This window comes from Austrofundulus limnaeus, unplaced genomic scaffold, assembly GCF_001266775.1.
Source record: "Austrofundulus limnaeus strain Quisiro unplaced genomic scaffold, Austrofundulus_limnaeus-1.0 Scaffold787, whole genome shotgun sequence".
NCBI lineage: Eukaryota > Metazoa > Chordata > Actinopteri > Cyprinodontiformes > Rivulidae > Austrofundulus > Austrofundulus limnaeus.
Genome location: NW_013953189.1, coordinates 74150 through 87051, shown reverse-complemented (window position 1 = coordinate 87051; position 12902 = coordinate 74150). Strand labels below are relative to the sequence as shown.

Here is a 12902-nt window from a genome sequence, read left to right as displayed (position 1 = left end):
CTTCTTCCTATTTAGTACTATTGTACCCGTTCATCAAAAGGTTCACCGCATTCAGGAGCTGACTTTTGTTTTTTGTACATTTATGTGTACTTTATATACTTGAGTTTGCTCTAGAACACTTTCTTCGTTGACATGAATCCACCAGCATTTAAGGACAATTTAATGTGTTTAAATGTGGCTGTTACATCAATATGAACATTTGTTTTTTGTAGATGGGATGCATCTTTAAAAAGATATGTAAAAAAAGTTAAAATAATTTTAAGGAAATTATACCACTTATGTGACAAAATTGTATGTATTCTGCCAAACGTCCTAAATATTAAGATGGTTTCTTCCACTTTTTCTATTTGTAGGCATGCATGGCACAGGGTTGAGTTGAGTTTAAAGCAGAGGTCTCTTGAACTGGAAGTATTTGAGAGACTTCATAACACCAGATATAAACACGTTTTGTTCAAAGAGCTATCTCCATCAGGTAAGATGTTGATTGTGCATAACATTTTCACAAAACCCCACTCAGAAAATAAATGCAAAGCACTGCTTTTCCTGTGCTGCTGCTATTTGAGTGTCTTGATTTGTCCACTGTGCAGATTTATGCCATCATCTAGTAAAGATTTGACCCTTTTCTCCACCACTAATTGTACGATGCCAAGAAAAGCAACAATATTTCTGTCATCCCCTCTGTACCCTTTCTTTTCCATCCGGCAGACTTTTATAGTCGTTATGTTGAGACGTGTAATGAGCATTCCAGCCTCACAGGGCCTCTTGTTAAATCTGTGTTAGGAAACGGACTCGGGCTGTGAGCGGAGATGTCCACTCACGTTTGACTTTTCACTGTCAAATCACAGCACATGATTTTGCAGTGACTCTTTTACTGTTCCACCAAGAACATGTACTGATGCCTTTAATATTTGAGGATTTATATTTCTAAGTATTTTTTACGACTGATAATACAGCATATAGCACTACAAGGCATTACCAGTGGGTTGCTTTAACAAGTAAAGTAAGATTGGTGCAGCACCTAGCAAGATGGCCGCCACAAATCCCATTGGCAACGTTGTGCATTAGTAGCATTTATGCATTAATGGCATAAATGCTACATTGGCATATTCTGATCTTAAGTTATTTTGTGACCCTATTTTAATATGACCAGTTCTCCTGCTCTTCTTCAGACTAGTGTTGCTGTGTGTTAGTGATCAGAAAAAAACGGCAGCAATTATTTCACTTGAGTTTATTTGTAACAAATGAAACCTGTGTCAATAAAGAACAGAAATCCATACAGACCTGCTTCTTTTTTTTGTTGTTTTACTTTTTTTAATTAATTTTTTTTCCATTTTTGTAATGTAAGAAAATAAAAAGCACTTGTTGACTCAGATCTGGAAACAAAATGAAAACAGTTTACATGTACAGACCAATTGGAGGTAAATGACCCAAGTTAACACACCATATTTTCTTTTTTTTCCTTTTTTTTTTTTTTTTTACAATTTATAAACTCCAGTTTAATCCATCTACATGATAAGTTAGGGGGCGCGGGTAGAATAGAACATGTTTTTGTGAAACTTCTTTTGTGGGACGACAAAATCCACAACGTGGTGTATTATTGCACACACTGCTGTGCCATAAAACTGTGATCGAAAGTGCGTCCTCTTATATCACTCATTTTATCTGATACACCTCTCTTCACTCTTTGCCTTTACATTTATATCATATGTATTTATCCATTTAGGTATACCTTTCAGTTAACTCTGTGTTCTCTGTGATATTTACATATACACAACTGTGTGAGAATTACAAGATCCATCTTTAATGAGTTCAAGTAAGTCTCCTTTTTGTGTGGGGGTTGGGGGCTCTTACACATATTAGTATTAGTGCATAGTACAAAGAGAGAAAGTGCAAGTCTTCCCATGACCCCCGTGACCAAAGGGGGGATCTCAAAAGTGATGCCATGCATACAAAAAAATGACGACAGGGCTTCCTGTAAGATTGTGGACAAATGTTGACCATCTTAAGTGTTAACGACTACATCCGTTTTGTGCTGTTAGCACCTTTGTCGATGTTGGAAAACAGACAGGAAACCACAGGGCGCAGACGAGGCTTCAGGTTGATTACATAATCCCATTTTTTTCCCCTTCTGTTTTTGTTCGAACTACCAAAATGAACCGTTCAGCTTGATAAGGATTTCTGCATAGCTGAGCAAGTGTCTGAGCCGAGTCTCCACGTGAAGAGGAAATACACAACGCTCGCATAGGTGCAAGAAACAATGGGCAGGGCTCAAACTTTTCTGTTAAAAAAAACAAACAAACCAAGATCAGACCATTCAGCTTCTGTAACACAATACACCTGATTAAAGGAGATATGATAATACAGTTTAGGTTTGAAAATAAACACGGAGCCGCCTCCTGCTGGAAAATTCACAGCCAAAACAAGAAAAAAAACAACAAAATACTTTCACATATCATAACTGAACAAAATCAAACATTCAGATCCCACAAGCATACATAAAATACAGACAAAAAAACCCTTTAATGTAACTTTATCAAAATAGGCGTGTAATATAAGGCACTAGAAATCTAAAATCAAAAGACTTAATAGATGCTGTTTGAAATGTGACTTCAGTCGCTCTCTTGCTCGCCACAGGAGGATGACATTGACTACTGGAGTCGCAGCATGGTGAAAGAGGTCAGAGGTCACTCCTCTCGGACACGCTGAATGGTGGGGGTAAACCAAACAACAAACAAACAAACAAACAAAAAAGAAGTCTTAACATCATCATCATCATCATCACTACCAACCTCATCATGGCAAATAACTGCAGTTAGTGACTCCACATGAAAAATATATAACACATCTACTTATTGCACACTGAGTCGGACAAAGAGAAAAGTCTACGGTGAGCATTCCAGAGAGAGAAATTTGTCCCCTCTGCACCAAACCCCCCCCCGCCCATTTTCGACACCCCTGCTCAAGATCTCCGTGAAGCTTATTTTGACACATAAATAGTTGTGTTTTTGAGTATTTTTTTTTCTTCTGTGCACACTCTGCACTTGTGTTTTAACTGACTTTCCATGTAAAATCCATAGAAACAACTTAATAGGACTACTGGACCCCCCCTTCCCACTGTGCCCCCCGCTGGTGGGCACCATCTTTATAAAAAGGTTAGGGCGGAGAATACGTGAACGACACCCAAAGGTGGCATCTGTTGCAGAACTGTGAACGTTTTCCACACTAGATTTTGATTGTACATTTAAAAACAAAATGGCTACAGCTCGTTCGATTTTTACACAGGACAAAAAGAAAAGATACAACCTTGGTTTTGTTTTTCTGGTCAGTGGGAACAATGACAAAATAACAAAACAAAACAAAACAAAACAAAAAAAAAACAGAATATGTCAATGGGGAATATAATATACCCAGGTTTTAAAAAACAATATAGTCATATATCTTTCTAAAAAACTAAATTCATGTTTTACTTTGTGGTGTGCATTTTAAACCTCGTACATTTCCCTTATTTTAAATGGTTCTTATTACTGTGTGGTAGAAATGTTCACTTCTTATTCACAGGAAACAAGAGTCTGTTTCTGAACGTAAGTAAAAAAAAAGTTGGTTCTTTCTTTTTTTTAAATATATGTGAGTTATTTTTTTTAATTTTTTTTTGTCTTTTTAACACTGAGTGCTGTGTTTTCAGTCTCCTACAGGCAATTCTCTGGTGCTCCTTCGGTCCATGAGGCCTTCATTCAATAGATTTGTGGATTCCCACTCGTCGGTCCTTGTGATGTAAGAAAATAAAAAATCAAAATTTTCAGGTGATTGATGAAAAATACCGTAGCTTGGTCCTTTTGTTTGGTGATGCTACACTGGTGGTGGACGAGGTGAGAGTTCCACACCTAAACAACACAAAGCATTCTCGGTGCTCACAGAAGCACTAAAACAGAACAAAAACAAACAGAAAAAAAATCCATATTTGATCAAGTATTCTGTTTGGGAGCAGTGGTTGAAGTTGCTGCTTCAGACTGACCCAGGGGTGCGTTTGTGTTTGGGCTGAAGGGGTGGAAGGAGACACCCCCTTGTCAAAGCAGGATGCTATGGCTCAGTTAGAAGTGCTGTTTTTGGGTACGGGACGAGCCGAAGGCCTCTTCCCCCCCTTCGCTCTGCGTGTGGTGGCAACATCTTTACAAACACGTTCCAGCCAGGGCGCATTTATTTAGGTTGTGTGTGACACTACAAAAAAAGGGGAGCGCTCGGCCGAACGTGGCGTGACAGACAGCAACTGGCTTTATGTTGCATAGTGATCGAAGCTTCCCAAATACTCCAGACTGGCCCGGTAGCAGAACTGGTACTGGTCCTGAAGGGACGCAAAGGAACAGTCAGTGGCAGGAACCAAAAACAAAAGAAGTCATAACAATGCTAATATAAACAATAGAAATGTTATTTTCTGGGAAAAAAGCTAAAAGTAGCAAAATGCTAGCTGAAAGCAGCAAACAGCTATCTCAATGCAAAGCTATATCACAAAAGTGGCAAAGGGATGTCTAAACGAATCTAAAGCTAGCAAGACACTAAAAGTACCAAAAGGCTAGCTAAAAGTCAAAAGTATTAAAAAGTATTAAAACCAAATGTAGCAGAGCGGTAGATACAACTAAAAGCAGTCTAAAAAGAATAAAATGCTGAAGCAGATTTTAAAGCAATCAATGTATAGTACAGGAAAAATAGTTGTAAATAAAGTACAAAAGTTAGAAAAGCTACACATCTTAGCATCAACCTCCTGAAAAATCGGAACATTTTGATGCATGAATGGCTAAAGTAGCATGCAAAAATTAAATGGTGAAAAATGTTGAATCAGCACATTAAGGAGGCTTGCCTCTGTCTGAACGGTGGCAGGTCTCTGAGTGCGTAGCATCTTCACTGTCTGGAAGATGTCCACCACTCCCTCGTACCTCATCCTCTCCAGGACGATACTGAGGGTGATGAACACACCCGTCCTCCCCACTCCAGCACTGTTAATGGTAAAGCAAAAAATGCTTTGAGAGTTGTGTGTAAAAATTAGAGCAGCTGACCAGTCACAGTCATATTTGAACTTTGATCCACTTTGGCCTTGGAGCCATTAGCTCGTCAATTTGGTCTTTGTTGCTCTAAAAGGTGGTTATAAAACACTAATAATGTTGTTCAACAGGTTAGACAGTTATTGCTCATAGCTTTTCGACAGAACCCCACTTCAAAGATCGGATCTATTGCTTTAATTCTATAAATACAAAATGTTAAAATCGAGACATTAGGTTATGTTTCTTTTTAAATACAACTTTTCCGGCTCTTCTTTGTGAGGAACAGCTGTCAGCTGTCACCAATCTGAAGGCTGGTTTCCTTTAGCGTCTGAATGTGAGGCTTTTAATTCAGTTTTCCAGGTGAACTGTAATTTATGAAGAGAAATCATCTCGTAAATGCATGTGCACGCCTCGTTCTTATAAATGCGCTCCCTCTTTTCCTGCATGCCACTTCCAGCTTTTGTGCACACGATCTCTTTCAGTAAGGTTTTTTATTCAAGAAGCCTGAGATTTAAAATGCCACTTTTACACTCTAACGTTTTACTCTGCTGCTGTATCTAAAACGTGGTTTGACATAGTCTTACTGAAATCAGGAAGCTTTATTCTGAAAAAGAAATCTTCTTAATGAGAGCTTATATTATTCCAGTGAACTGGATACATTCACAAATGTGCAAATTGAAGCAATCTGCAATCCAGGCGTAGACAAAAAGTGCTGTTTTTAAACAATGTCCTCTTTAATGCTTCACCTCAATTGATTCTGAAGGTCAACCCCCCCCCCCCCCCCCCAAAAAAAAACCTTCACTTGTTCATTTTTTTTCTTTTTTTGACTCACTGTGTTAGCCATTACTGAATGGGGTGGATATATTTTGATGCCAGAGAAAGACCATCTCAAACAATGACTTCGTCCAGTCAACCATTTTGGACTGTATTTTTTTCCCCTACACTACGCTGTCTGAACCACTGAGGTAGTTTTAGAAAAACCCACCTGCAGTGCACAGAAATTGGCCCGTCTTGGCCAAACTGCTCTTTAGTTTTGTGCACTTGGCCGATAAAGTCGATGAATCCTTCCCCTGATTTTGGCACTCCTTGCTCGGGCCAATCAGTGAACTGGAACTGACGAACTGTTCGTGATTGGCCATCCTGAAATGCAGAAGATGCATTTTTTTATGTTCTACAGTAAACCAGTAGAGCTATGACTGTCTTCCACACATAAACACAGAAACAAACTGATGTCTCACTCTGGCATCGGTCACTTTGAACTCTCGCAGGATGTACTGAGGCATGTTATATTCCGCCATGGGATCCACCACAAAGTACTGGTACCTAGCCGAGCGCTCCGCGGGCCAGTACTGGTGGCACTTCTCCTGTGGAGGACACAACAAAGGCTTCTTTTCAGACCTCCACCTCACGTTTAATGGATTTGATTTAAGGTGAGCGTTTTCAGGCTTCAGTTAAAATTTCATAAAATCTGATGTGCTTTCCTGAGTGTGTACACCGTACCCGTCCCATTTCTCTCAACTTGGTTAGCATGACGACTATGGTGGAGTTGTGCTCCCACAGCATCCTCCAGTAGTCCTCTGTGGTCTCAGCCAGCGGGCCTTGGGTTGCTATATACGCCCGCTGCTGCCTGCAAGCACAAAAACACAATAAAGGCACGAAGATCACAGACAGGATCGACCGACAACAGATAACAGCCAAAGTTCAGTTTGGACCTGTATCCGTCGATGAAGCTGGCGTTGATGTAGTCAGACCCTTCCACTCCTCTGATTGGCTGCAGACACACGCGCGTCGTCTCGTAGGGCATGATGTTCACCAAACGGTTCTTGAACTTGTTGCATGGCAGGTTGGCACTTACGAACCGAGATGTGTGAGCCTTGGCACTGGCCAGACGCTGGGATAGAAAGAAATATGGACAAATTCAGATTAATAAAGACAAAGAAATCAGACATTTATTGAGAAGTGTTTAACCCAAGTCCCAGTCTGTCCTTGTCAAACTGGACGAGTGAAACTGAAAGATTGAACTGGGGACGGGCCTCAGGATATTTAGTCAGACATCTTAAATTGAACAAACAAAGCGGGGGCGACTTGAAGGGATCGGGGAATGGAAGAGGGAATATAATAAGACGAATAAGAGGAGGGGAAAATCAAGAGTCGGGGTGCAGGAAACCACAAGGCCCCACACTGTCTCAACTCACATATGCGAACCACACTTGATCCTATACCAGCAAAAACAAAAATAAAATGCACCCCTCATCCTCCCCGCAAAAAAAAAAAAGACATAAAAACACATTCACATGTATGTATATGTGCAGACAGGCATTTAGACCTCCCTCACATTCGACCATTGGATGACTTGGCTTTAAATGAAAGACAGAGCAGCAGAGAACAGACAGAGTCAGACCGCAGACGGTGGGGGAAACAATGGGGTCTCGTGAACCAAGCCTCGGCCGTGAGAGAAACAGCGGTACCTTATTTTCTTATGGGCAAATGAAGCTGGAAAATCCCAATGACCACAAACTCACAGCTCATCTGGGCACGATGAACCCCGCTTCCAGCATCAACAACTTTAATCTCCACATCGTTCCTACTTAAATCTGCGCTGTATTATCAGTAAACAAGTACAATCGTATTTTTCTTTGATTCGTCACATACTTTCTTTGAACTCAATGAGTCGAGAAAGAGCAAACACGACGTCTTAAACGGGGAGCTGGAAAACCACGTTTGTGGATTTTTCTCTCACACGTCCCTAGCTTTAAGTCTTCCATGAAAACGAACAATAAAAAAAAAGAAGAAAATCCCCCACACTTTCAGCGTTTTGTTGAGGAAAATGGAAGTTTCAGACGGCGGACCATAGCGTCCCGTAAAGTGCTCAAGTCAGATGAAATCCCAGGATGATCCTGGCGTACGGTTTATATTTACATAGGACTGAAAAAACAGCTGAGCACTCGTTTCACTGTCATTCAGAGAGAACGCTGTTACTAGGAGAGGAATGCTGGGGCACAGGATGAAGCAGATTACAACCAGTCGCTTTGTGTTGACTTTACCCTCTGATCGACTGAGCAGATATACCACTATAGGAAAAATCTAACACACCTGCTTTTGCCATACACTCCACAAACCTGGAGTCTGCAGGGATTTCATTAGGGAATAGATAAACAAAATAAAATGAAGTAAAGTAAAACCATCTTTGTTTTTGTACTACTGTTCCTTGTGTTCTTATGGTTTTCAGATTGTGCTTTTCCCCCAGCTTCATAAGCCTTTAAAATCGTGTAAAATCAAAGTGGATTGCTTTATTTTGCCATTTGGTATGGGCTCAGTAAAAATAAAATGTTTTCTACCTTTAAAGAGTTAGAACACCAAACTTTATAAATAAACATGAAATCCAAATTTAATGAAGTGTAACCGTAGGAAGAAATGCATAATTTTGGTAGGTTTATTCAATTTTATTTTCATAAAATTGTTATTGGTCTTGTTCAAGAAGTAGTTAGGAAAATAACTGTAAAGCCAAGCGGGGAGTAATTAACAGAGAGCGGAACCCAGCGAGGTACCAAACGTCATTTAAACAATTTTCATTTTCATTTAGAGGTCATTAAATTTAACACAGATTGCTGACAGCACGAGAATCTTATCAAATATTGAAGTTTTTTACTTTCAGATGAAACACAGGCTGAGACAAAAGCAATTCCGGGAACACCGATAGAAACCAGTAAATCTTAGAATAATTTATTTATTTTTTTAGTCTGACCAAAGACTGGGTTTGAATATTATCAGCTGGCTGACCATTGCAATGTTTACATTAGAATAAAACTGTTTTGTGTCTTATCTATGAGTTGAATGCAGTTTAAATAAATAAAAAAATACAATGTTTACCATAAAAACTTCAATTTTGTTCATGAAACAGCTCCAGGTCATGAAGCTTTCTCTCTCCATCACTAGAAATCTACAAATATAGTTATGTCCTCGGGGTGTTATAGGACAGATGTAGGATAAGCAGCAGCTGGCACTTAAAAACAGCTCTGCCTAAACATCGCTGTACTAAACAGTAAAATGTTCAGCTGAGGTACCTTAGAAATTAGTTTGTTGTTCCTCTAACTTTATTTTAAACACCTTAAGGGGAGATAAACTTTGAATTTTTGAAGAAAACTTCTTTATCAAATGTGTGAATCTTGTGATTTGGCTGTTGTTTTAATGAACGGACAAAACAAAATTATTTTTGAAGGTTGAATTGACTGATTTAATTCTGGTCATCTACCAAGGAATTGGTTCATTCTTAGTGAGATTTTTAAAATATATGCAGAAAATTCAAACATCTGTAGTTTTTATCACATGGGAAAAAATGGACCAATGGGAGAGTATGTATAGACAATGATTTTTCTGAATATGTCCAAGTAGCTATTATCCATCCATCCATCCATCCATCCATCCATCCATCCATCCATCCATCNCCATCCATCCATCCATCCATCCATCCATCCATCCATCCATCCATCCATCCATCCATCCATCCATCCATCCATCCATCCATCCATCCATCCATCCAATGTGCTTGTGGGGAAAAGGTGGGCTACATTACTGACTGCAGGTACAGTTTTGCACATCTGACCCTCACAGATAACCAAATAGGTGAGGGCTTCAGGCTCATCCAGCACCTTCTTATCAACATGAACCAGTTAGAACCTTTGGGGCCGCAGTGATCAGTCCTAACCTTGAACTCCAGCTCCATGCCTGTGACGTTCTCTCCTGGCTCAATCTGCGTCAGCCTCTGGATGTAGGAGTACAGGTTCCTGGCAGGGACCTCTGTGTTCCCGCAGGTCACTGCTTCCAGCAGCGCGTCGTGAATAAAGATGTACTGGTCCTCCGTCTGGACCATGTAGTTCCTCTGGGAGCGCATTAGTGTCACGTGACCGTAGATGTCGATGGTCTTCTCGTGCTTGATGCGCTCCGACATGGCGTCGATCACGACGAAGCAGCCGGTCCGGCCCACCCCAGCACTATAAGCCGATGAACAGGGAAATAATAATAATAATAAACAATAAACGAAGCAGGGAAACAGATGGCAATATGAACCCCCCCCCCCCCCCACACACACACACACACACACACAAAAGTTGGGAGTCATTTTCCCTGGCTGCGTCTTTTCCACTAGTGCAAATCTGGCTCTAACTTACAAGAAAGCACAGCAAAAGATGCCAGCCAGCAATATTTCCAACAAAGAATGTGAAAATTAAAATCAGCGATGAGTCAGCATCGCCGTCTGGCTCGCATAGGATGATATCACCCCTATCGACATATAATCCAGATATATAATACGTTTAGCTGCCCACCAAAACACTTCACATTTCTGCTGTGTTGGTACCTAAACGATGGGATGACCTGACCAAGCAAGTTTCTGCGAGTGAATAAAAATCTCTTTAACATGGTTAAATTAATATCACCCTGTACATTTGTGCAGATGGAATGAGATTCAGCCCTTTGTTCGATACAGAGGCTGCTTGGTACGTTAAGGCACATTATGATGGAGTTTTGCCGAGATAATTAAATTTGACTGATAATCCCGTCGGATACTCCATCTGACTGTGACAGAAGATTAGGAAGAGCTCCTCTCCTGCCAGCCTTCTTGCCCTCATCTCCCTGCCTCTTTATCTTTTCTCTAAGCACCCGTCCAGAACTTGCACAGCTAGTGTTGCCACTCTTTCACCCTCACATTTGTACACCCCCTCCCCCAAAAAGTGGTTTTCTCTCCATCTCCTTTTCTTTAATTCATCATTTTCACTCATTGCGTCCCGGATTTGACCTCACCTTCTCTCCCATCCTGCACCGAGTCTCCTCTTCTGACTTCCACTCCCTAGGTAGCACTTTTTCTCAATCATCGTCTCAATCCCTCATTTCTTACCCCTCACCCCCACCACCACCACGTTCCCTTTTCCTGCACATTTATTCTTCCTCCTGAAAGCTTTTACTCCATATTGCCTTTACTCAGCTAAGCTCTTTATTCCTTTCGTTACTGCAAAAAGTAAAATAGCAGCTTCTTCTTCTTTCCAGCATTTGAGCTCAACACTGTGCCAAGGCAGTAATAACATGTTTCCAGAATCTTCTCAGATTCAACGCAGAAACCTCCTGCTGCATAAACAGCAGTTCATTTTCATGTAAACTTATGAACTCTGATTCATCAGGAACTTAAATTGTAAATTGTCAACTGTTAAAGCTAATCATGGGGAACATTTGAGATGATGGATGTTGTTCAGAAAGGAATCTGAGTGTCTAAGTCAGTGAGGGTGGTTTAGGGGTTTCGATAATGGCAGGTAATTTTTAGTTTTGTCCAGAACCTCAGAATAGTTTAATACAAGTGCTCTTGGACTCCAGTTGATTTTCTCAAACTCAAACCTCAAATCACCCACAAGTGTTTCTAAGATCGGATTTGTTTCTTTTGGGTTACCTGGATTTATGCGGTGAATAATTTGTGCTCAGTTTGCTGATAAGAACCTCAGCTGACGATACCCAAACACAGACGCACCTGCAGTGAACGATCATGGGTCCCGCGTCAGGGGGGTTGCAGGACTTGACCCGACGAAGGAAGGCCAGGAATGGGGTGGGATGTTCGGGCACCCCGTGATCTGGCCAGGCTGTGAACTGGAAGTGACGAACCTCACGCTTCTCATTGGAGCCGCTCTGTAAACACAGAAGGAGAGCTCAAGATCAAACAATAATGTCTCGCCTATTGTGGACAGCTCTTTGAAAAACCTCACATAGGAAAATTAAGATCTACTTTTGGTTTACCCTCACTTGGTTTAGCTGTCAGTCTGATCTACAACAGGTAAAATACAGTAAATTGTCATAAATGTTCTATAGAACCTGATTTCCTCTGTCAATAACGATTTGAAGTATCTTTTTGGCCATGTTGTTGAAATATCAAACGTGTACGATTGAAATATTTTCAATGTGTTGAGACAGATAAAGTCCAGATGATAAAATCTGCATTCTGACATGCTTTTGTTAATATTATTACAACTAATGTGTCCAATATAAGACATAACATTCAGTTCAAACCCTGCAGTGTAGGCACCATCTCTAAGTGGAGCTGTTTAGTAAATATTTTATTACACGACTGCCTTTCGGGACACAAATTAGGCCGCTTTTGTGAACTTACTGAGATAAGACCCCTGACACTTTGTGCAACTGATGTACTCAGACCTGTTTTATAACCAGAAGATTTTGTACTCAGATATTTACTCCAAATTGGATAAACCGGTAAGAACAGAGCACATACAGCCACTTCAACTTTAATTTTCTGGTATTATCATCCTGCCAGACCACTGATACATGAGCATGAAGACGAGTGGGACAGAGTGCTGAGAGACAGTTGAAAGGAGAAAACTATTGTATACTTAAAGTATCTTTTATAATTGAATAGACTGATGTACATTTCTTTCTTTTGTAACCTTTCCACCTTTTCCTCCAGTGTCTGAAGCAGCTTTGCGGTCTCATTTAACACTTAGCTCACCGGCTGATCCTTTGGTAATATGTTTCTCTCTGTTAAGACTCCAGCAGTAAAATATCACTTGTGATTTTAATATATGGTATGTGACTGCAAATGTTACAAATGTGTTTAAAAAAACCACAACATTGGCACTTAACAGCTAACACATGTGGCTCAACAACACTCCCAGCTCCATTTTTCCACTATGTCTCCTATCACTGCATTAATCCCTCAGTGATGGCTGACATTTTCTCTCATCTATGTTCATTTCTGGACTCTCTAATACCTTTAACCTATTTTTTTGTAAGACTTTGATTTATTAAACACTTGTGCATTTACAACATCAGTTTTTCCCCTGTTCATTTATAGTTATTATTGTTAAACGAGTTCAA

General features: G+C 40.3%; 1 protein-coding gene across 17 annotated transcripts in view; it reads right to left on the bottom strand.

The window, feature by feature from the left end:
- Positions 1-1213: 1213 nt before the first annotated feature.
- Positions 1214-12902, bottom strand: part of LOC106532527 (receptor-type tyrosine-protein phosphatase delta) — an 80618-nt gene continuing 68929 nt past the window's right edge. For all 17 annotated transcript variants that reach the window (XM_014028598.1, XM_014028599.1, XM_014028596.1 and 14 more), the window contains 8 exons: positions 11548-11702; positions 9739-10024; positions 6746-6924; positions 6534-6660; positions 6272-6397; positions 6019-6173; positions 4853-4988; positions 1214-4339 (listed from right to left, as the gene is read on the bottom strand). In XM_014028598.1, the coding sequence (XP_013884052.1) occupies positions 4271-4339; positions 4853-4988; positions 6019-6173; positions 6272-6397; positions 6534-6660; positions 6746-6924; positions 9739-10024; positions 11548-11702 (1233 nt within the window). In that variant the 3' untranslated portion in view covers positions 1214-4270. The remainder of the gene's footprint in view (positions 4340-4852; positions 4989-6018; positions 6174-6271; positions 6398-6533; positions 6661-6745; positions 6925-9738; positions 10025-11547; positions 11703-12902) is intronic.